At 44.2% G+C, this 24,178-nt stretch overlaps 1 protein-coding gene across 1 annotated transcript in view; it reads left to right on the plus strand.

Moving 5' to 3' along the window:
* Positions 1–4,412, plus strand: part of SVIL (supervillin) — a gene marked incomplete at both ends in the record, with an annotated part of 103,075 nt that extends 98,663 nt beyond the window's left edge. Inside the window, 4 exons of the mRNA XM_079701204.1 lie at positions 666–809; positions 2,141–2,265; positions 4,075–4,230; positions 4,326–4,412. Of these exons, the coding sequence (XP_079557330.1) occupies positions 666–809; positions 2,141–2,265; positions 4,075–4,230; positions 4,326–4,412 (512 nt within the window). The remainder of the gene's footprint in view (positions 1–665; positions 810–2,140; positions 2,266–4,074; positions 4,231–4,325) is intronic.
* Positions 4,413–24,178: the final 19,766 nt, after the last annotated feature.

The following is a 24,178-nucleotide window of genomic DNA, read 5'->3' on the forward strand; positions in this document are numbered from 1 at the left end:
ACTATCAGCCAGTGTCTTAAAAGGGGCTGCTACCCACCTCTTCGTCCTGAGGCTCAGGTTGGGTCTTCAGCCTCCACTGGGCTTTTCAGGCGTGTGATTATCACAGAATTCTGAGATGCAGGCTAGGAAAGGACTCAGGCAAGTTGGGCTGGTGGGTGTGAGAGCCCTTGACCACGTGGAAGAGTCAGGCTGACGGTCTGCTGAAGAGAAAAGGGAGCAACACTTGATTTCCAAAGCCCATTCCTCCCTGAAAGAACCATGGACTTAGATTGCCTGCAAAGCAGTCCTACGTGGGGCATGACCACTGATGACCCGAGGGCAAGCGTGATGTACTCCCCAATGTTCAGTATGCATTTTGGGGATCAGCGGTGCTGACAGCCCCTTGGGGGTCACGTGTGTCTTCTCAACCGGCCAGGACCCAGAGGGCGGCTGCAGGAGGGGGAAGGAATGGGGGGAGAGGGAGGAAAGAGCCCACCTCATCAACGCCATCTCTCTGCCTCGAGGCATCTCCTGATGCCGTTCAAAGGGCCAAGACGTCAGGGGCACCCTCCCTGTGGCCCTGAGTTTACCTGCCAAGGGGATTCTCGCACTGACTGAGGCGGCAGGGAGGGAGGCGTCGGTTCGGTGCGGGGCAGAGCCCCTGACTGTCTGCTCCGCCCTCGCAGCACTTTTCCTTGTTGACAATCACCACGAGGTGTACCTCTGGCAGGGCTGGTGGCCTGTGGAGAACAAGATCACTGGCTCCGCCCGCATCCGCTGGGCCTCGGACCGGAAGAGCGCCATGGAGACGGTGCTGCAGTACTGCCGAGGTGAGGCCGCGGCGGGGGGAACCCTCCATCCGGACGCCCTCTGGCTCTCTGCAGACTTGCTCAGAGTCCCAGACCACACTTCCCTTTCCACGGGTGCCAGCAGCCTGGATAAAGCCGGCAGACAGACCTGAAACCGACTGCTTTCCCTTGAACTTTTTTGAGACTTACTACTTCTGAGATTAGTACATTCTCAGCTGCCAGCATGAATGAGATTTCATTTTTCTCTTTTTTAAATTGAAGTAGAGTTGATGTAGAATATTGTATGTTACAGGTGTACAATATAGTGATTCACCATTTTTAAAGGTTGTACTCCATTTACAGTTATTATGAAATGTTGGCCTATACTCCCCGTGTTGTACGATATACCCTGGTAGCAGATTTTACACCTAATAGTTTGTGCCTTTTAACCCCCTCCCCCTATATGGCCCCCTCCTCCCTTCAACAAAGTGAGTATCATTTTTCTCTTTTATATTATGAGGCCAAATAACCTGTCACCCTCGAGGTTAACGGCTGAGTTGTGGGATGCCTGGCCTGGTTAAAACCCTTCTGCACTCAGGATCAATCATGCTGTGGGACACCAGGCCCCATCCACGCACTGTCCACACGCAGCGTCACCCCCGTCAGAGGGGAGAGACCACCCCAAACGGGCTGGAAGGCCAATGGCAACCTTTCTGTCATCTGTTGTTCTGTTTAGTGTTTTACCTAAAAAGAAAGATCTGTAGTCAATTCGTGGCTTTTCTACTATACCATCCACCTGAAACATCTGGTCTTTTATATAAAACGAAGATGCCAGTGATTAATTTCTTACCTGAATTTTTAAGATTTCATTGATTAGTATTACTGAATATGTACAGCTGATTTTCTCTTGGAAAGCTCTTCTGTAAAAAATAACTTAATAAACTTCCCACCAAATGTTTAAGCTAAAGTAGCTTCTAAAATGCTGTTATGAGCTGGTAATTCACGCCGAACTCAAGGCTGGGTTAGGCAATCACAGGAATACTCCACAGGTGAGTCCAGGAGGGAAGGTACCACCCAGATGCCACAGAGACAGGCTTGCTTTTCTCCCATCCAGGGACCCAAAAGTGTTCTGTTGGGTTCAGGAAGTTCAAAGTCAGGTCGATCCCATGCAATTTCATGCACAGTCACATGCATGAAATTAACATTTTTTTTTGTAAACATCATGGCGGGGAGGGGCTACAAACTCATAACTTCCATTTTAACCCTGAAGTCAAGAGGTGCAAACAAGGAAAAAATTATAGAGGAAATGAGAGAAAGCCAGGGCCATCGGGGCCACGCTGGGTCTGTGACAACTGCCTTCTGTGTGACCGCAGGAAAAAACCTCAAGAAGCCGCCCCCCAAGTCTTACCTCATCCACGCCGGGCTGGAGCCCCTGACCTTCACCAACATGTTTCCCAGCTGGGAGCACAGAGAAGACATTGCAGAAATCACAGAAATGGTGAGCACGCCCCGTCCCCGTCGAGGGGGCCCCTGCCTTTCGGACTGTGGGAGGACTTCACCTGGGGGGAAGCAGCCAGTTGCATTTTCACGTGGGAGCACGTTTCCTTGGTCACAACATGTTCACCAGGCTATGTAGAATCAGCTCAGGAATAGGAAAAGCCTAAGGAGAAGTCAGTGGAAATATTTTGGTAATCTTCTACACACGGCTTACGTTCAAACACTTAAAAGCAAAGGTGAATTTAATTAATTTGGAGACGACGCATCAATAAAAGCAGCTGTCTCTTCCTCCTGTCAGCTAAAGATCCGTTGCTTCTCCAAGTCCATATAAGGCACCGCAAAAGGGCCCCGGGTCTCAGACCCTAACCTTGGGTCAGAGGCAACATGAAATAAGCCCATGGGGAAGCCCCTGCTCGGCTGAGTCGGAGTGGAGGTGTTGTGAGCCCGTCCTGAGGCGTACGGCCCGTTATGAGCCGGAACGTTACCCTTTCCACCTGCACGGAAAGAGGAAGCTTACTGCCACTGTGTAGAACTTCTCGGTGTATGAGCTCTGAATGCTGCTCGCAGTAGCAATCCCAAGGGCATCTTTGGTGTTGTGGGAGACAGGTCTGTCCCGTTCAGATTTTCTCACTGTGTGGGAGAAGGGCCGCTTCCCTGGCAGAGCTGACGTGGAGGGGTGTTTGATAGGAGGTCTGGATAAGTTTAAACAAACAGCAAAAATGCACTGCTGCTCGACCACGGAGGGCGCCTGCCTCACCTCTGCTGGTGACCCTAAGCTCGCTCCCTGGAGCCCAGTGCGCTTGATCTTCACAGATGGGGGCTCAGGCCGCCTGGGAGCCGACAGGCATGGCAAGGTGGCCCTATCCAGAATGAACGTGTGACCCAGGACACCTCAGAGCTCTAGGGGTTACGAGCCCCATTGCTGTGGTCCAAGTTCAATTACATCAATCACTGCCACTGTCCCGTGTGCCCTGCAGACCCCCGGGGGCTGGCCGGGGGGCTCTGGGGAGTCCTGTACAGCCCGCGGGCCATCGGCCAGTCCGCCGTCGGGCAGGTCGTGATGAGAATTCACCAAGAGCCGCTCTGTGCCAGGCACTGCTCCAAACACCGCACTTAGCTTCGCCTTTAATTTTCACAACAGTCCACTAAGACCCAGCTGCTTCTTATCCCCGTTTCACCAGTGAACTAGCCAAGGCACGGACACTCGGAGAAGCTTGCCCCGATCTCTGACATGTCCCCTCCGCCACTCGCCCCCGATCCCTGGTCTGTGTGCAGCTGAATTCACATCATTCCCCACACACACCTCCACCCAAAGGAGGTAGCCCACTGGGGGTCCCAGGTTTAACAGAGGAAGACTGTTCACCCGGAATAACCTGTTCAGATGAAATGCACACAGTGGTTTAAAAACAAAAAAGAACTCAATTTACCCCAGCATATTCTAGATGCATTTTCTTACCTCCTTTTTCTATTGAGGATTAAGAGATGGGGTCTGAGGGGGTGGAGGGGGTGATTCCTTTTAACTTTTTAAATATCTGTAAACAAATTCCATTATTTGCGTGCTGCCAGCGTTTCAACTTCACATTTAATCACCTTCTGGATAATTCACTCGTGTGATAGTCCCTCAACTTTTTTCCTGATGTATCTGAAATGCCGTGCAGGGTGAGATGGCATCTCAGAGCCTCATCTCCCTGAGCAGGGTCTCCAGGCTGCAGTGCAGATGGGCCAGGGGGGCCTATTTTCAGGCACATGATGAAACGTGTTCAGATGTGGGACATGGAGGTCCCCCTCTCTGCCCCCTCCTCTTCTCCAGGACACGGAAGTTTCAAATCAGATCACCCTGGTGGAGGATGTCTTAGCCAAGCTGTGTAAAACCATTTATCCACTGGCCGACCTCCTAGCCAGGCCCCTGCCCGAGGGAGTTGACCCTCTGAAGCTGGAGATTTATCTCACCGACGAGGATTTCGAGGTAAGCACTTCTTCAGGTGGGACAGCATTTGAGCACAGCATGCGTGGCTTGTCAGAGGGTCCTTTCACTCAGGGCGTTTCTTTCCCTCCTTCCAGTTTGCACTAGACATGACCCGAGATGAATACAGTGCACTGCCTGCCTGGAAGCAGGTGAACCTGAAGAAAGCAAAAGGTCTGTTCTGAGTCATGAGATGCTGGAGGAACCTCTGTTGTCACTTTCAATACTGTTGGACCAGGAAAATGGATGTGGTTTTTTTTTTTGGAAGCGGGGTATGGCTAGTCCTTTAAAAAATATTTTTTCATCCGCGTTTTCGAAACCTGAAGCGATCAGCTCTCCTGCTTGTTTGGGAGTTGTGTATTTTGTAAGTGTTCCAGAAAACTCTCTGGAAACACACCTTCCACGATTCAGATGATGTTCATACGGCATCTGCAGCCTTACGCGCGCTCACGCAGGGGGCCCTCAGCAAAGGCCACGGCACCTTCCATGATTCAGCAGACGGTGTTCATAAGGCATCCGCATCCCTACGCGCGCTCACGCAGGGGGTCCTCAGCGAAGGCCACGGCGCTGCCCTCCTGGTCCTGCTAAGCGTTGCCTGTTATTTTTTTTTTAAGCAGTTCCCTTTATAAAGTGTTATTTTGATAGTCTGTGGATTCTAAATATATATATATTTATATAAACACCGTATAAATCAAATATGTATTTAACAAAGCAATATGTATTCATTCACTTTTAAGGGGTTTCTTTTGGTGTCAAAATAATATTAAAAGGTAGTTGCTTCTGTTGAATTAGTTCTGCCACCAATGTGTACCTTCACCCACGTTCAGAGGCGTCTCCTTCAGCGTTAAGTCTGACTCGTTCTGAGTGCTGCTTCCGGTGCTAAGATGAACAAAGAATTTATACTTCCAGGCACAGGCTCTTAAGAATCTGTGCAAATCCACCTTTCTACCTTAATATCGCCCCCAAATGTATAGTGCCTTGTATTATGTACAGTTTATATACAGAAAAGTTTGCTCTGCATTTTTTGACGATGGTTTGGAACATTATCTACAATTTTACTCTGAAATGGTAGAAATTTTAAAAAGAACCTCAATTTCTAATACCTGTTGTAAAAATTAAATGTGTCGTTTGGCGATGGAAGACTCCAAAATAAAAGCTTCAGAATAAACACGACTATGAATTGATTGGTTCACACTGAGTTCCTTTCTGAAAAATATTTTTTTGTAAATGTTAACCTAGTACCAATATTCCACGATTCAGTATTAACTGCCGTAACTTTTAATTTAGCTCAGGGCAAGATGTAATACAAGGCTATAAGACTAAATAGACAGATAGTCGGCCCATAAAATAAGTTGTAAGTCCTATGTTGAAGAACATATTTTTGCAAGTCATCATTCAACAGAAGCTCTTTACCCTCAACTATAGCTGCATCTCAAATTCAAGAGCTCAGTGCCTTTCTAAAAACATTGCATACATAAGGCATTTAGAGAGCATTAAAAACTCCTCACCAGGGCTTCCCTGGTGGTGCAGTGGTTGAGAGTCCGCCTGCCGATGCAGGGGACACGGGTTTGTGCCCCGGTCCGGGAAGATCCCACGTGCCACGCAGCGGCTGGGCCCATGAGCCATGGCCGCTGAGCCTGAGCATCCGGAGCCTGTGCTCCGCAACGGGAGAGGCCACAGCAGTGAGAGCCCCGCCTACCACAAAAAAAAAAAAACAAAACTCCTCACCAGCTCTTATGTTCTTAAACTCCTAGGTCCAAGGGAAAAAAATTTGAAAAAGAAACTAACACAACATTGTAAAGCAACACCACCCCAAGAAAAAGAAAAAGAAAATATATAATTGACTCACTTTGCTGTACACCTGAAACTAACACAACATTGTAAATCAACTGTACTTCAGTCAGTCAAACCCCAAATCCCTGGTTTTGAACAAACACCACAGAGCCCGCTGTGAGTTACCACCACCCGCCTTGGTCTTAAGTTCACACGTCGATCACAGAATTTCCTTAAACTCCGTCGCTGACTCATGAGCGCCACCCCCCCATGCCCCAGAACTGCGCCGGGTCAGGGGTCTCTACCCATTCTGGCCCTACCACTTGATGACTGTGTGACATTGGGCAGGCACGGAACTGTCCCACCTCGATCTCCTCTTTTTTAAGGAAAATAAATCAATCCTATAACTGCCCGCCTCCCAGGACTGATTCTGGGCGAGGAGCGCTAGATCCCACTGCTATCAGTGTTACCGTCATGGCAGTGGACTTAGGAAAGCAAGAGACTTGAAGTTAAGGAATGCAGTCACGCACCTAGAAATGACAGGTTCAACCCAAGCAAGTAGAACCTTCCAAAGAAAAAATGTAGAAGGAAAAGTAGAAAGAGGGGTTCAGACTGTGTGTCCCATGGGTAGTAGGCAAAGAGGAGCAGAGAGGGGTGCACAGAGCCGGGAGGACAACCAGTGAGTGTCACAGAGGCAGGGCTGCCCGCACCATGACAGTCCAAGGAAATCACCTGGATCCTTCGATGCACAGAAAGTAACCAGGGCTGTGATGAGAACTTCCAGAGGACAGCCTGGTGTAGGTGTGACAGACAACACAGAGTCATCGGCAATGCCCATTACCCCAAATTGTCCCAAATGCTTTAAAACCGCGTACCTCCACTGGTACTAAACGCTGTCCCCCAGCGCTGTGCTTTGTCTGCCTCTCGCCTCTTCTCTGTAAACAGGGCACCCCGTCTTGCATTTCATAATTACCTTTTGCCTCTTTTCTTGAGCTGTTTCCCAACTCTCTCTCTGGCCTGCAGAACTAGATCCTCTCTTATGTGGTTCTGTGATCCTTCTCCCTTCATAGCAGGACATGACCTTTGCACCCTGGGAAAGGACCCCACCTGAACACATGACATGCTAAATCTCAACAACTCAACCACCTGGGCTGCACCCCTTCCCAGTGCCACTCCAAGGCAAACCATCTGGGGAATTTTTTTTCTTTTTTTTGCGGTACGCGGGCCTCTCACTGCTGTGGCCTCTCCCATTGCAGAGCACAGGCTCCGGACGCGCAGGCTCAGTGGCCATGGCTCACGGGCCCAGCCGCTCCACAGCATGTGGGATCTTCCCAGACCGGGGCACGAACCCGTGTCCCCTGCATCGGCAGGCGGACTCTCAACCACTGCGCCACCAGGGAAGCCCCATCTGGGAATTTTTATTAAAAACAGTGTTTTCTTCATTTGCTGCTTTTGAACTCAAGGACTTTTAAAGAGGCGAACGGATATCTGGGCGGAGACAAGATGTCACATGTGTCCTGAGGCTCTGGAGGAACCACAGGAATACAAGCAGGTTCCAAAGGACAGGAACCATTGCTCCTGTATGTCCTTCTTGGGCTGTGCCCGGGTCAGGGTCAAAGACTGCTCAGGAGCCCACTTCATTCTCTCCTTATTTTAAAACTTCAGCCCCACTTGTGGCAGAGCTCCCATTCTGGTAAAAGGAGATGCACTCCAGAAACAGCCTGAGAATCCGTTTTGGCCCTTCACTTTTGTTTTTCTTGCCTTCTGATTATAAAAGTAACACTGTCTACACAGAGACTTGTAGTACACAAATGTTCACAGCAGTATCATTCATAATAACCCAAACCTGTAAACAGCCCACCTGTCCATTGGCTGAGAAACAGATAAACAAACAAAACGTGGTACATCCACACAATGAAATACTATCCAACAGGAAAGGGAACAAAGTACTGATCCACGCTGCAACATGCATGGACCTCAGAAACATCATCATTCAAGGATTGGGAGTTGGGGATCAGCAGATGCAAACTAGTATATATAGGATGGATAAACAAGGTCCTACTGTAGAGCACAGGGGACTATATTCAATATCCTGAGATAAACCATCATGGAAAAGAAAATGAAAAAATATATGTATAACTGAATCACTTTGCTGTACAGCATAAATTAACAAAACAAAAAGACAACTCAGAATACAAGAAAATATTTGCAAATGAAGCGACCAACAAGGGATTAATCTCCAAGATACACAGATAGCTCATACAGCTCTATGTCAAAAAAATAAACAACCAAGTCAAAAAATGAGCAGGAGATCAAAATAGACATTTCTCCAAAGAAGACATATAGATGGCCAAAAAGCATATGAAAAGATGCTCAACATCACTAATTATCAGAGAAATGCAAATCAAAACTACACTGAAGTATCACCTCAGACTGGTCAGAATGGCCATCATCGAAAAGTCTACAAACAAATGCTGGGGAGGATGTGGAGAAAAGGGACCCCTCTTGCACTGCTGGTGGGAATGTAAACTGATACAGCCACTATGGAGAAGAGTACGGAGGTTCCTTAAAAAACTAAAAATAGAATGGAACAAGGGGTAGATGGCGAAGAGTAAGACACGGAGATCACCTTCCTCCCCACAGATACATCAGAAATACATCTACACGTGGAACAACCCCTACAGAACACCTACTGAACGCTGGCGGAAGACCTCAGACCTCCCAAAAGGCAAGACACTCCCCACATACCTGGGTAGGTCAAAAGAAAAAAAGAATAAACAGAGACAATAGGATATGGACGGGACCTGCACCAGTGGGAGGGAGCCGTGAAGGAGAAACGGTTTCCACACACTAGGAGCCCCTTCGCGGGCGGAGACTGCGGGTGGCGGAGGGGGAAAGCTTCGGAGCCGCGGAGGAGAGCACAGCAACAGGGGTGCGGAGGGCAAAGCGGAGAGATTCCCACACAGAGGACCGGTGCCGACCGCCACTCACCAGCCCGAGAGGCTTGTCTGCTCGGCCGCCGGGGCGGGCGGCGCTGGGAGCTGAGGCTCGGGCTTCCGTCAGAGCGCGCTGGCGGCGTGAACACAGCCTGAAGGGAGTTAGTGCGCCACGGCTGGCCGGGAGGGAGTCCGGGGAAAAGTCTGGAGCTGCCGAAGAGGCAAGAGACTTTTCCTTCCCTCTTTGTTTCCCGGTGCGTGAGGAGAGGGGATTCGGAGCGCTGCTTAAAAGGAGGCTCCAGAGACGGGCGCGAGGCGCGGCTGAAAGCGCGGACCCCGGAGACGGGCGTGGGACGCTGGGGCTGCTGCTGCCGCCACCAAGAAGCCTGTGTGCGAGCGCAGGTCACTCTCCACACCTCCCCTCCCGGGAGCCTGTGCTGCCCGCCACTGCCACGGTCCCGGGCTCCACAGACAACATCCCCGAGAGAACGCCCGGGCGCGCCTCGTGCTGGCGCAACGTCACGCCGGCCTCCGTCGACGCACGCTCGCCCCGCCTCCGTGCCCCTCCCTCCCCCGCGGCCTGAGGGAGCCAGAGCCCCCGCATCAGCGGCTCCTTTAACCCCGTCCTGTCTGAGCGAAGAACAGACGTCCTCCGGCGACCCACACGCAGAGGCGGGGCCGAATCCAAAGCTGAGCCCCGGGAGCTGTGCGAACAAAGAAGAGAAAGGGGAATCTCTCCCAGCAGCCTCAGGAGCAGCGGATTAAACCTCCACAATCAACTTGATGTACCCTGCGTCTGTGGAATACCTGAATAGACAACGAATCATCCCAAATTGAGGAGGTGGACTTTGAGAGCAAGATTTATGATTCTTTCCCCTTTTCCTCTTTTTGTGAGTGTGTACGTGTATGCTTCTGTGTGAGATTTTGTCTGTACAGCTTTGCTTCCACCATTTGTCCCAGGGATCTATCCGTCCGTTTTTGTTTTTAATTTTTTGTTCTTAATAATTATTTTTTATTTTAATAACTTTATGATATTTTATCATACTTTTTTCTATTTTACTTTATCTTCTCTTTCTTTTTTTCCTACCTTCCCTCTTTCCTCCCTCCCTCCCTTCTTTCTTCCTTTCTGTCTTTCTGTCTTTCTACTTTATCTCCCTTTTATTCTGAGCCGTGTGGATGAAAGGCTCTTGGTGCTGCAGCCAGGAGTCAGTGCTGTGCCTCTGAGGTGGGAGAGCCAACTTCAGGACACGGGTCCACAAGAGACCTCCCAGCTGCACATAATATCAAACGGCAAAAATCTCCCAGAGATCTCCATCTCAACACCAGCACCGAACTTCACTCAACGACCAGCAAGCTACAGTGCTGGACACTCTATGCCAAACAACTAGCAAGACAGGAACACAACCCCACCCATTAGCAGAGAGGCTGCCTAAGATCATAGTAAGTCCACAGACGCCCCAAAACACACCACCAGACGTGGACCTGCCCACCAGAAAGAAAAGATCCAGCCTCATCCACCAGAACACAGGCACTAGTCCCCTCCACCAGGAAGCGTACACAACCCACTGAACCAACCTTAGCCACTGGGGACAGACACCAAAACAATGGGAACTACGAACCTGCAGCCTGCAAAAAGGAGACCCCAAACACAGTAAGTTAAGCAAAATGAGAAGACAGAGAAATACACAGCAGATGAAGGAGCAAGATAAAAACCCACCAGACCAAGCAAATGAAGAGGAAATAGGCAGTCTACCTGAAAAAGAATTCAGAATAATGATAGTAAAGATGATCCCAAATCTTGGAAATAGAATAGAGAAAATGCAAGAAACATTTAACAAGGACCTAGAAGAACTAAAGATGAAACAAGCAATGATGAACAACACAATAAATGAAATTAAAAATACTCTAGATGGGATCAATAGCAGAATAACTGAGGCAGAAGAACGGGTAAGTGACGTGGAAGATAAAATAGTGGAAATAACTACTGCAGAGCGGAATAAAGAAAAAAGAATGAAAAGAACTGAGGACAGTCTCAGAGACCTCTGGGACAACATTAAACGCATCAACATTCGAATTATAGGGGTTCCAGAAGAAGAAGAGAAAAAGAAAGGGACTGAGAAAATATTTGAAGAGATTATAGTTGAAAACTTCCCTAATATGGGAAAGGAAATAGTTAATCAAGGCCAGGAGGCACAGAGAGTCCCATACAGAATAAATCCAAGGAGAAATATGCCAAGACACATATTAATCAAACTGTCAAAAATTAAAAACAAAGAAAACATATTAAAAGCAGCAAGGGAAAAACAACAAATAACACACAAGGGAATTCCCATAAGGTTAACAGCTGATCTTTCAGCAGAAACTCTGCAAGCCAGAAGGGACTGGCAGGACATATTTAAAGTGATGAAGGAGAAAAACCTGCAACCAAGATTACTCTACCCAGCAAGGGTCTCATTCAGATTTGACGGAGAAATTAAAACCTTTACAGACAAGCAAAAGCTGAGAGAGTTCAGCACCACCAAACCAGCTTGAAAACAAATGCTAAAGGAACTTCTCTAGGCAAGAAACACAACAGAAGGAAAAGACCTACAATACGAACCCAAAACAATTAAGAAAATGGGACTAAGAACATACATATCGATAATTACCTTAAATGTAAATGGACTAAATGCTCCCACCAAAAGATACAGATTGGCTGAATGGATACAAAAACAAGGCCCATATATATGCTGTCTACAAGAGACCCACTTCAGACCTAGAGACACATACAGACTGAAAGTAAGGATATGGAAAAAGATAATCCATGCAAATGGAAATCAAAAGAAAGCTGGAGTAGCAATTCTCATATCAGACAAAATAGACTTTAAAATAAAGACTATTAGAAGAGACAAAGAAGAACACTACATAATGATCAAGGGATCAATCCAAGAAAAAGATATAACAACTGTAAATATTTATGCACCCAACATAGGAGCACCTCAATACATAAGGCAAATACTAACAGCCATAAAAGGGGAAATTGACAGTAACACATTCATAGTAGGGGACTTTAACACCCCACTTGCACCAATGGACAGATCATCCAAAATGAAAACAAATAAGGAAACACAAGCTTTAAATGATACATTAAACAAGATGGACTTCATTGATATTTATAGGACATTCCATCCAAAAACAACAGAATACACATTTTTCTCAAGTGTTCATGGAACATTCTCAAGGATAGATCATATATTGGGTCACAAATCAAGCCTTGGTAAATTTAAGGAAATTGAAATTGTATCAAGTATCTTTTCCCACCACAATGTTATGAGACTAGATATCAATTACAGGAAAAGATCTGTAAAAAATACAAACACATGGAGGCTAAACAATACACTACTTAATAACGAAGTGATCACTGAAGAAATCAAAGAGGAAATAAAAAAATACCTAGAAACAAATGACAATGGAGACACAATGACCCAAAACCTATGGGATGCAGCAAAAGCAGTTCTAACATGGAAGTTTACAGCAATACAATCCCACCTTAAGAAACAGGAAATATCTCGAGTAAACAACCTGACCTTCCACCTAAAACAATTAGAGAAAGAAGAACAAAAACCCCCCAAAGTTAGCAGAAGGAAAGAAATCATCAAAATCAGATCAGAAATAAATGAAAAAGAAGGAAACGATAGCAAAGATCAATAAAACTAAAACCTGGTTCTTTGAGAAGATAAACAAAATTGATAAACCATTAGCCAGACTCATCAAGAAAAAAAGGGAGAAGACTCAAATCAATAGAATTAGAAATGAAAAAGGAGAAGTAACAACTGACACTGCAGAAATACAAAGGATTATGAGAGATTACTACAAGCAACTCTATGCCAATAAAATGGACAACCTGGAAGAAATGGACAAATTCTTAGAAATGCACAACCTGCCAAGACTGAATCAGGAAGAAATAGAAAATATGAACAGACCAATCACAAGCACTGAAATTGAAACTGTGATAAAAAATCTTCCAACAAACAAAAGCCCAGGACCAGGTGGCTTCACAGGTGAATTCTATCAAACATTTAGAGAAGAGCTAACACCTATCCTTCTCAAACTCTTCCAAAATATGGCAGAGGGAGGAACACTCCCCAACTCATTCTACGAGGCCACCATCACCTTGATACCAAAACCAGGAAAGGATGTCACAAAGAAAGAAAACTGCAGGCCAATACCACTGATGAACACAGATGCAAAAATCCTCAACAAAATACTAGCAAACAGAATCCAACAGCACATTAAAAGGATCATACACCATGATCAAGTGGGCTTTATTCCAGGAATGCAAGGATTCTTCAGTATACGCAAATCAATCAATGTGATACACCATATTAACAAGTTGAAGGAGGAAAACCATATGATCATCTCAATAGATGCAGAGAAAGCTTTTGACAAAATTCAACACCCATTTATGATAAAATCCCTGCAGAAAGTAGGCATAGAGGCAACTTTCCTCAACATAATAAAGGCCATATATGACAAACCCACAGCCAACATCATCCTCAATGGTGGAAAACTGAAACCATTTCCACTAAGATCAGGAACAAGACAAGGCTGCCCACTCTCACCACTCTTATTCAACATAGTTTTGGAAGTTTTAGCCACAGCAATCAGAGAAGAAAAGGAAATAAAAGGAATCCAAATTGGAAAAGAAGAAGTAAAGCTGTCACTGTTTGCAGATGACATGATACTATACATAGAGAATCCTAAAGATGCTACCAGAAAACTACTAGAGCTATCAATGAATTTGGTAAAGTAGCAGGATACAAAATTAATGCACAGAAATCTCTGGCATTCCTGTACACTAATGATGAAAAATCTGAAAGTGAAATCAAGAAAACACTCCCATTTACCATTGCAACAAAAAGAATAAAATATCTAGGAATAAACGTACCTAAGGAGACAAAACACCTGCATGCAGAAAATTATAAGACACTGAGGAAAGAAATTAAAGTTGATACAAATAGATGGAGAGATATACCATGTTCCTGGATTGCAAGAATCAATATTGTGAAATGACTCTACTACCCAAAGCAATCTACAGATTCAATGCAATCCCTATCAAACTACCACTGGCATTTTTCACAGAACTAGAACAAAAAATTTCACAATCTGTATGGAAACACAAAAGACCCCGAATAGCCAAAGCAATCTTGAGAACGAAAAACGGAGCTGGAGGAATCAGGTCCCCTGACTTCAGACTATACTACAAAGATACAGTAATCAAGACAGTATGGTACTGGCACAAAAACAGAAAAATAGATCAATGGAACAGGATAGAAAGCCCAGAGATAAACCCACGCACATATGGTCACCTTATCTTTGATAAAGGAGGCAGGAATGTACAGTGGAGAAAGGACAGCCTCTTCAATAAGTGGTGCTGGGAAAACTGGACAGGGACATGTAAAAGTATGAGATTAGATCGCTCCCTAACACCATACACAAAAATAAGCTCAAAATGGATTAAAGACCTAAATGTAAGGCCAGAAACTATCAGACTCTTAGAGGAAAACATAGGCAGAACACTCTGTGACATAAATCACATCAAGATCCTTTTTGACCCACCTCCTAGAGAAATGGAAATAAAAACAAAAATAAACACATGGGACCTAATGAAACTTCAACCTTTTGCACAGCAAAGGAAACCATAAACAAGACCAAAAGACAACCCTCAAAATGGGAGAAAATATTTGCAAATGAAGCAACTGACAAAGGATTAATCTCCAAAATATACAAGCAGCTCATGCAGCTCAATAACAAAAAAACAAACAACCCAATCCAAAAATGGGCAGAAGACCTAAATAGACATTTCTCCAAAGAAGATATACAGGCTGCCAACAAACACATGAAAGAATGCTCAACATCATTAATCAGTAGAGAAATGCAAATCAAAACTACAATGAGATATCATCTCACACCAGTCAGAATGGCCATCATCAAAAAATCTAGAAACAATAAATGCTGGAGAGGGTGTGGAAAAAAGGAAACACTCTTGCACTGCTGGTGGGAATGTGAATTGATACAGCCACTATGGAGAACAGTATGGAGGTTCCTTAAAAAACTACAAATAGAACTACCATATGACCCAGCAATCCCACTACTGGGCATATACCCTGAGAAAACCATAATTCAAAAAGAGTCATGTACCAAAATGTTCATTGCAGCTCTATTTACAATAGCCCGGAGATGGAAACAACCTAAGTGTCCACCATCAGATGAATGGATAAAGAAGATGTGGCACATATATACAATGGAATATTACTCAGCCATAAAAAGAAACGAAATTGAGCTATTTGTAATGAGGTGGATAGACCTAGAGTCTGTCATACAGAGTGAAGTAAGTCAGAAAGAGAAAGACAAATACCGTATGCTAACACATATATATGGAACTTAAGAAAAATAAAATGTCATGAAGAACCTAGGAGTAAAACAGGAATAAAGACACAGACCTACTTGAGAATGGACTTGAGGATATGGGGAGGGGGAAGGTTAAGCTGTAACAAAGTGAGAGAGTGGCTTGGACATATATACACTACCAAACATAAAATAGATAGCTAGTGGGAAGCAGTCGCATAGCACAGTGAGATCAGCTTGGTGTCTTGTGACCGACTGGAGGGGTGGGATAGGGAGGGTGGGAGGGAGGGAGCCGCAAGAGGGAAGGGAAATGGGAACAGGTGTACATGTATAAGTGATTCACTTTGTTATAAAGCAGAAACTAATACACCATTCTGAAGCAATTATACTCCAATAAAGTTGTAGGGAAAAAAAAACTAAAAATAGACCTCCCATATGATCCCACAATCCCACTCCTTGGCAGATATCTGGAGAAAACTGCAATTCGAAAAGATACCTGCACCCCTACGTTCACAGCAGCACTATTTACAATAGCCAAGGCATGGAAGCAACCTAAATGTCCATCGACAGAGGAATGAATAAAGAAGATGTGGTACATATACACAATGGAATACTACTCAGCCATAAAGAAAGAACAAAATAATGCCATTTGCAGCAACCTGGATGGACCTAGAGATTACCATACTAAATGAAGTAAGTCACAGAAAGACAAGTATCATATGATATCACTCATATGTAGAATCTAATTTTTTTAAAATGATACAAATGAACTTATTTACAAAACAGAAACAGACTTAGAGATATCGAAAACAAATTTAGGGTTACCAGAGGGGAAAATGGGGGGAAGGGATAAATCAGGAGCTTGGGATTAACATACACACACCACTACTATATATAGGAGAGATAATCAACAAGGACCTACTGCATAGCACAGGGAACTCTACTCAGTATTCTGTGATAACCTAAATGGGAAAAGAATCTGAAAAAGAATAGATATATGTATATGTATAACTGAATCACTTTGCTGTACACCTGAAACTAACACAACATTGTAAATCAACTACACTCCAATAACATTTAAATAAATAAATGGGGGGGGAAGAAACATCAATGAAAGAAGACGGACACAAAAGGCCACATATTGTTTAATTCCATTTATATGGAATTTCCTGAAAAGGCAAACCCATTCAGGCAGATCAGTGGCGGCTCGAGATGGAGATGGGAGTGAAGGGGACTGGGGATGAGCACCAGGGAACCTTTCTGGGCGGCGGGGGTGCTGACGGAAACAGTCTAGAGCTGGATTCTGGTCATGGTGGCACAACTCTGCAAAAGCACTAGAACGTACTGAGCTGTGCACTTGCGTAGGTGTATTTTACAGCATATGGTATCATGCCACGAGGGTGCTGCTTCAAAAAAATAGTAAGACCAATCTATGTGGAAAATGTCAGCATTGTAAGGATACATAATTTAGGGATGGAAAATCATAGCTATTCTTGCTGTTAAAGAAATGATCATTCATGACACTGGTCGAGACAGTAAGGCAGGGACTTCCCTGGTGGTCTGGTGGTTAGGACTCAGTGCTTCCACTGCAGGAGGCCTGGGTTCAATCTCTGGTTGGGGAACTAAGATCCCACAAGCTGTGAGCTATGCACCCCCAGCCCCCCCCAAAAAGACAGTATGGTGGACGTTACTCAGAACAATCATGATAGGTGTAGGGGCCACTGCTGAAGGGGAGAGAGACTGGGCTCAACTCCAGATACAGTAGGAAGAGTGGGGATTTGTAGTGAAGAAGCAGAGGTGGAGTGTGGGCATCAGTGGATGGAGAATCACCGAGAGGAAACATCAGGGTAAGGGGGGATCTGGCTGTATCAACCTAAGAGGACTCCTGCTGAGTGCAGGTCAGGGTGACCAGACACCACCTTGGGGGATGGTGGAGACACCCGATCAGATAACGAGGGTGATGAGACATCAAGGGTGAGTGAGCATCTTGCTCCATGTGGGCCTGTCCTGGAGGCCATGCCCAAGGACAGGCTCAGAGTAGCCTGACTCAAGCTTGGCCAAAGACAGTGTCTTCATCACCACTTCCCGTATACAAGTACTTCAGTCATTTGATTTATAGTCTTCTAGATTCTTCTTTACATCAACTAACATAGAGATGTATGCTCATGTTTTGGGTTTTTTCTAAGGGAAAAATTGCATTTGTTCTTTGGCATGTTAGTCTCCCATCAACAGCAGGGCTCAGAGGCTGGTCTCTGGATGTTGATCTGGGTGTGTGTGAGGTTCTGCGGTCACGTGGGGCACAGTGTGAAGGCCCAGATCAGCATTCAGTGCTGCTCACAGAGGGTGGGCGGCATCCGGCCAGGGCCCAGAGGGAGGATTTGGGGATTGGTTTTCAAAGGCCTTTCTTGATCTGAGATCCAGATCCAGAGTCAGGGCCAGAAGCCTCAGTACAGGCCTCTGTGCAAAGCAGATCAGCAGTGTAGTGAGAGACTAGTAAGGGTCAGGGGGACAATAACACGTCAAGGTCAAGGTCATGATTCAAATGCGAACAATGGAGTGTCAAATTGAAAACTGAAATAATGGGAAATTGAATATATTGGTACAGTATTTGACCCAAAGAAAAACCCCTACTTTACTTCCTCCTTTACTCGTAAGAAGTCAGTGCAGGGGGAGCGACGAAGGTGGAGGAGCCGCAGGGCGCGGAGTTCACCCTTCCCCACAGATACGTCAGCGCGGCAACGTCAGTGCAGCATCGACACGTGGCACGAGTCGCACAGAACACCCGCTGGACGCTGGCGGAAGACCTCAGACTGCTGAAAGGGCGAGAAAACCTCCACGCACCTGGGTAGGAAGGAAGGAAGGAAGGAATCGGGATGGGACCTGTGCCCAGGGGAGGAAGCTATGGAAGAGGAGACAGGGAGACCAGCCAGGACACAAGGGAGTTTCAGAGCCTCAGAGGAGAGCACGGCGGCCGGTCTGCGGCAGCCAGAGCAGAGGGAGAACTGCACGGACAGTCAGTGCTGCAGCGCTGCACTCCCCAGCCTGAGGAGTGAGTCCACTGGTGCAGGTGGGGGCTGGGGGCTGCAACTCGGGCTTCGGAGGTCAGACCCAGAGAGGGGACTTGGGTTGGCTGTGCAGAAGCAGCCCAGGTAGGCTGGCATCTGGTGATGGTGTAGGCAGATGAAGCATGGGCCGCCTTAGAGGCCAGGCGCGATTGTTTGGGGGGTGCACGAAGGAAGGGGTGGGACCTGGATTGGAGCCTTTTTCCCTGTGCAGGCACTCGCAGAGGGCAGGATGCCGCCTGCACGGGCTCCAGGAGTGGTCAAGAGCCGCCTCCACTCCCATCGCATGGTCCGGGGGCAGGCCTGGGCCTCCACAGCCACCAAGAACCCCAGGACTGGGCACCAGCCACCATGTCTGCGTACCCCCTATCAAGGGGATAATGATCAGCACACGCTGAGGAAGTGGGTGATGGGCATCAATACTAAAAACAGCCTCGGGCTTCCCTGGTGGCGCGGTGGTTGGGAGTCTGCCTGCCGATGCAGGGGACACGGGTTCGTGCCCCGGTCCGGGAAGATCCCACGTGCCGCGAGGCAGCTGGGCCTGTGAACCGTGGCCACTGTGTTTGCGCATCTGGAGCCTGTGCTCCACAGCAGGAGAGGCTGTGGCGGCAAGAGGCCCACGTACCGCAAAAAAAAAAAAAAAAAAAAAAACAGCCTTCACGCCAAATATATTAAACCCACACAAGCTACATAGGGTGACTTCTGAAAATAAACAGCCCTCCAAGACCACAGTAGATAATTGCTTCTCCTAAACTCACAGAGTAAAAGAAATATGAGTAAAATGAAGAAGCAGGGGAACCACTACACCAGTGGAAAGACCAAGAGAATTCCCCAGAAATAACAAACATTGAAACAGAGCTCTTCAGTTTAATAAACACCAATGTAAAAAAGGAGATAATGAAAATACTGAAGGAATTAAGAAAGGCTATCGACAGAAATGCAGATTACTGTAAAAAGGAACTAGAAGATATAATGAGTAAGCAAGAAAAATGAGAAAACTCATTTGCAGAGATGAAAGCTGAGCTAAAGGCAATGAATAGCAGAATTAATAATGCAGAAGAAAGAATAAGTGACCTGGAAGAGAGAATAATGGAAATCTCCCAATCAGGATAGCAGACAGAGAGCCAAATAAAAAAAAATGAAAGCAATATGAGACCTATGGGATAATATAAAGTGTGCCAATCTACATGTAATAGGGATTCCAAAAGGAGAAGAAAGAGAAAAGGGGATCAAAAACGTATTTGAAGAAATTATGGCAGAAAACTTCCCAAACCTGAAGAAGAAAACAGACATCCAGGTACAGGAAGCACAGAGAGTCCCAAACAAAATAAACCGAAACAGACCTACACCAAGACATATTATAATAAAAATGGCAAAAGTTAAAGATAAAGAGAGGATTCGAAAGGCAGCAAGAGAAAAACAAAGAGTTAATTACAAGGTAACCCCTGTAAGGCTATCAGCTGATTTCTCTACAGAAACGTTGCAGGCCAGAAGGCAGTGGCTAGGCATATTCAAAGTCCTGAAAGGGAAAAAATCTGCAGCTTAGGATACTCTACCCAGCAAGATTATCATTTAGAATAGGAGGAGAGTTAAAGAGTTTCTCAGACAAGCAAAAACTAAAAGAATACAGCAATACTAAACCTGTTCTAAAGGAAATACTGAAAGGTCTTTTTCTAAATAGAAAACAAGTAAGAATCTACATGGAAGAGAAAATCACAATTGGAAAGCAAATCACTTAAATGAGCCAGTACACAGATTAAAAAAATCAAATCAAAAAATTTCTATGAAGGTGATGATAACCACAATGAACAGCAAAAGGATGAACAGGAAGGTGTAAAGAGGACGTCAAAGTCATAGAGTGACGGGGAGGAGAGAAAGAAAATGTCAAGTTTTTTTTTTTTTTCCTAGAATGTGTTTGAGCCTATATGACTGCCAGTCTAAGGCAAGTAGATAATAGGAAGGGATTAATCACATACTTGAAAAACAGGGTAACCACAAATTAAAAACATAAAATAGATTCACAAAACCAAAAAGAAAAGAACATAAGTATAATAAAAAAACATCAAACCACAATAGGAAAAACAAAAAGAAAAAGAGACAAGGAAGAAATATAAAATCAGTGGGAAGACAAGGTTTAAAATGGCAATAAATACATATCTATCAATAATTACCTTAAATGTCAATGGACTAAATGCTCCAATCAAAAGACAGAATGGGGGCCTCCCTGGTGGCGCAGTGGTTCAGAGTCCGCCTGCCGATGCAGGGGATACGGGTTCGTGCCCCGGTCTGGGAGGATCCCATATGCCGCGGAGCAGCTGGGCCCGTGAGCCATGGCTGCTGAGCCTGCACATCTGGAGCCTGTGCTCCGCAACGGGAGAGACCACAACAGTGAGAGGCCCGCATACCACAAAAAAAAAAAAAAAAAAAAAAGACAGAATGGCAGACTGGATAAAAAAAAGAAAAATGGAACTTACGGTATGCTGCCTACAAGAGACATACTTTAGGGCAAAGGACACACATATATTGAAAGTGAGGGAATGGAAAAAGATATTTCATGCAAACAAAAATGACAAGCAAGCAGAGGTAGCAATACTCATATCAGACAAAACAGACTTTAAAACAAAGGCCATAAAGAAAGATAGAGAAGAACACTATATAATCATAAATGCATCAATACAAGAAGAGGATTTTACACTTGTCAACATATATACCCCTAATATAGGAGCACCCAAATACAACAAATACGAACAGACATAAAGGGAGAAATTGATAGAAACACAATAATAGTAGGAGACTTTAACACCCTGCTCACATCAGTGGACAGATCTTCCAGACAGAGAATCAATTAGGCAACAGAATCCTAAATGATACAATAGAACAGTTAGACTTAATTGACATTTTCAGGACACTGCATCCAAAAACACCAGAATATACATTCTTTTCAAGTGCATATGGAACATTCTCTAGGACTGACCACATACTAGGGCATGAAACAAGCCTCAACAAATTTTAAGACTATAGAAATTATCTCAAGCATCTTTTCTGACAACAACAACATGAAACTAGAAATTAACCACAGAAAAAGAAATGAGAAAAAATGATTAACTGGAGACTAAACAACAAGCTACTAAAACACCAATGTATCAAAGAGGAAATCAAAGAGGAAATTTAAAAATACCTTGAGACAAATGACAATGAAAATACAACTATACAAAATCTATGGGATGCAGCAGAAGTAGTTCTTAGAGGGAAGTTCACAATGATACAGGCCTTCCTCAGAAAACAAGAAAAATCTCAAATAAACAACCTAACCTACCACTTACATAATTAGAAAAAGAAGAACAAACAAAACCTAAAGTCAGCAGAAGGAAGTAAATAATAAGGATCAGAGAGGAAAAAAATAAAATAGAGATTAAAAACAATAGAAAAAAAAAGCAATAAAACCAAGAGCTGGTTCTTTAAAGGGTAAACAAGATTGACAAACCTCTGGCCAGGCTCACCAAGAAGAAAAGAGAGAGAACCCAAAGAAACAAAATTAAGAAATGAAAATGGAGAGATAACAACTGATACTGCAGAAATACAAAACACCACGAGGGAATACTATGAACAATTATATGCCAACAAATACAACCTAGAAGAAATGGACAAGTTTCTAGAAACATACAGCCCACCAAAATTGAATCAAGAAGAAACAGATAATTTGAACAGACCAATCACCAGAAGTGAGAGAGAAGCTGTAATTTAAAAAAAAAAAAAAAAACTCCCTACAAACAGAAGTCCAGGATCAGATGGCTTCACAGGTGAATTCTACCAAACATACAAAGAAGAACTTACACTCATCCTTTTCAAACTCTTCCAAAAAACTGAAGAGGAGAGAACACTCCCAAAGACATTCTATGAAGCCACCATCACCCTGATACCAAAACCAGACAAACATACCACCAAAAAAAAAAAAAAGAAAAGTTACAGGCCAATATCTTTGATGAATATAGATGCAAAAATTCTCAACAAAATATTAGCAAACTGAATCCAACAACACATAAAAAAGATCATACACCAGGACAAAGTGGAATTCATCCCTAGTTCACAAGGATGGTTCAGCATATGCAAATCAATCAATGTAACACACCACATAAACAAAAGAAAAGACAAAAACCACATGATCACCTCAACAGATGCAGAAAAAGCATTCAACATTCATTCATGATAAAAAAAAACCTCTTACCAAAGGGGGTATAAAGGGAACATATCTCAATAAAATAAAAGCTATTTATGACAAACCCACAGCCAATATAATACTCAATGGTGAAAAGCTGAAAGCCTTCCCGCTAAAGTGTGGAACAAGACAAGGATGCCCACAATCACCTCTTCTATTCAACATAGTATTGGAAGTCCTACCCACAGCAATCAGACAAGAAAAAGAAAAGTTATTTCAATTGGAAGGGAAGAGGTAAAATTGTCACTATATACAGATGATATGATACTATATATAGAAAACCCTGAGGACTCCCCACGAAAACTACTAGAACTGATAAACGAATTCCGCAAGGTAGCAGAATACAAGATTAACATACAGTTATCAGTTGCATTTCTTTACACCAAAAATGAAATATCAGAAACGGAATGTAAAAAAAAAAAAAAAAAACCTCTTAAAATTGCACCCCCCCAAAAAAAAACATACATGGGAATAAACCTGACCAAGGAGGTGAAAGGCTTATATGCTGAGAACTATAAAATTGCACCTATAAAATTGTAGTAGTGAAGGAAATTGAAGATGATTCAAAGAAATGGAAGAAAGATATCCCATGTTCTTGAACTGGAAGAATTAATATTGTTAAAATGGCAATACTACTCAAAGCAATCTACAGATTTAATGCAATCCCTATCAAATTACCCATGACATTTTTCACAGAACTAGAACAAATAATCCAAAAAAGTTATATGGAACCATAAAAGACCCAGAAATGCCACAGCAATCCTCAGGGGAAAAAACAAAGCAGGAAGCATAACTCTCCCAGAATTCAGACAATACTACAAAGCTACAGTAATCAAAACAATGTGGTATTGGTACAAAAACAGAATATACGGATCAACGGAACAGAACAGAGAGCCCAGAAATAAACACACACACCTACGGTCAATCTTCAACAAAGGAGGCAAGCATATAAAATGGGAAAAAGACAGTCTCTTTAGCAAGCGGTGCTGGGAAAATTGGACAGCTGCGTGTAAGTCAGTGAAGTTAGAACACACCCTCACACTATGCACAAAAATAAACTCAAAATGGATTGAAGACTTATATATAAGACATGGCACCATAAAACTCCTAGAAGAGAACATAGGCAAAACATTCTCTGACATAAATCATATCAGTGTTTCCTTATGTCAGTTTCCCAAGACAATAGAAACAAAAAGAAAAATAAACAAATGGGACCTAATCAAACTTAGAAGCTTTTGCACAGCAAAGGAAACCATGAACAAAATGAAAAGACAACCTTTGGAATGGGAGATAATATTTGCAAATGATGTGACTGACAAGGGCTAAATTTCCAAAATATACAAACAGCTTATACAACTCAACAACAAAAAAACAAACAACCCAATCAAAAAATGGGCAGAAAACCTAAATAGACATTTCTCCAAAGAAGACACACAGATGGCCAACAGGCACATGTAAAGCTGCTCAACATCACTAATTATTAAGAAATGCAAATCAAAACCACAATGAGGTACCAGCTCACACTGGTCAGAATGGCCATCATTAACAAGTCTACAAATAACAAATGCTGGAGAGGG

The sequence above is a fragment of the Hyperoodon ampullatus genome (genome assembly GCF_949752795.1).
Source record: "Hyperoodon ampullatus genome assembly, chromosome: 3".
Classification (NCBI taxonomy): domain Eukaryota; kingdom Metazoa; phylum Chordata; class Mammalia; order Artiodactyla; family Ziphiidae; genus Hyperoodon; species Hyperoodon ampullatus.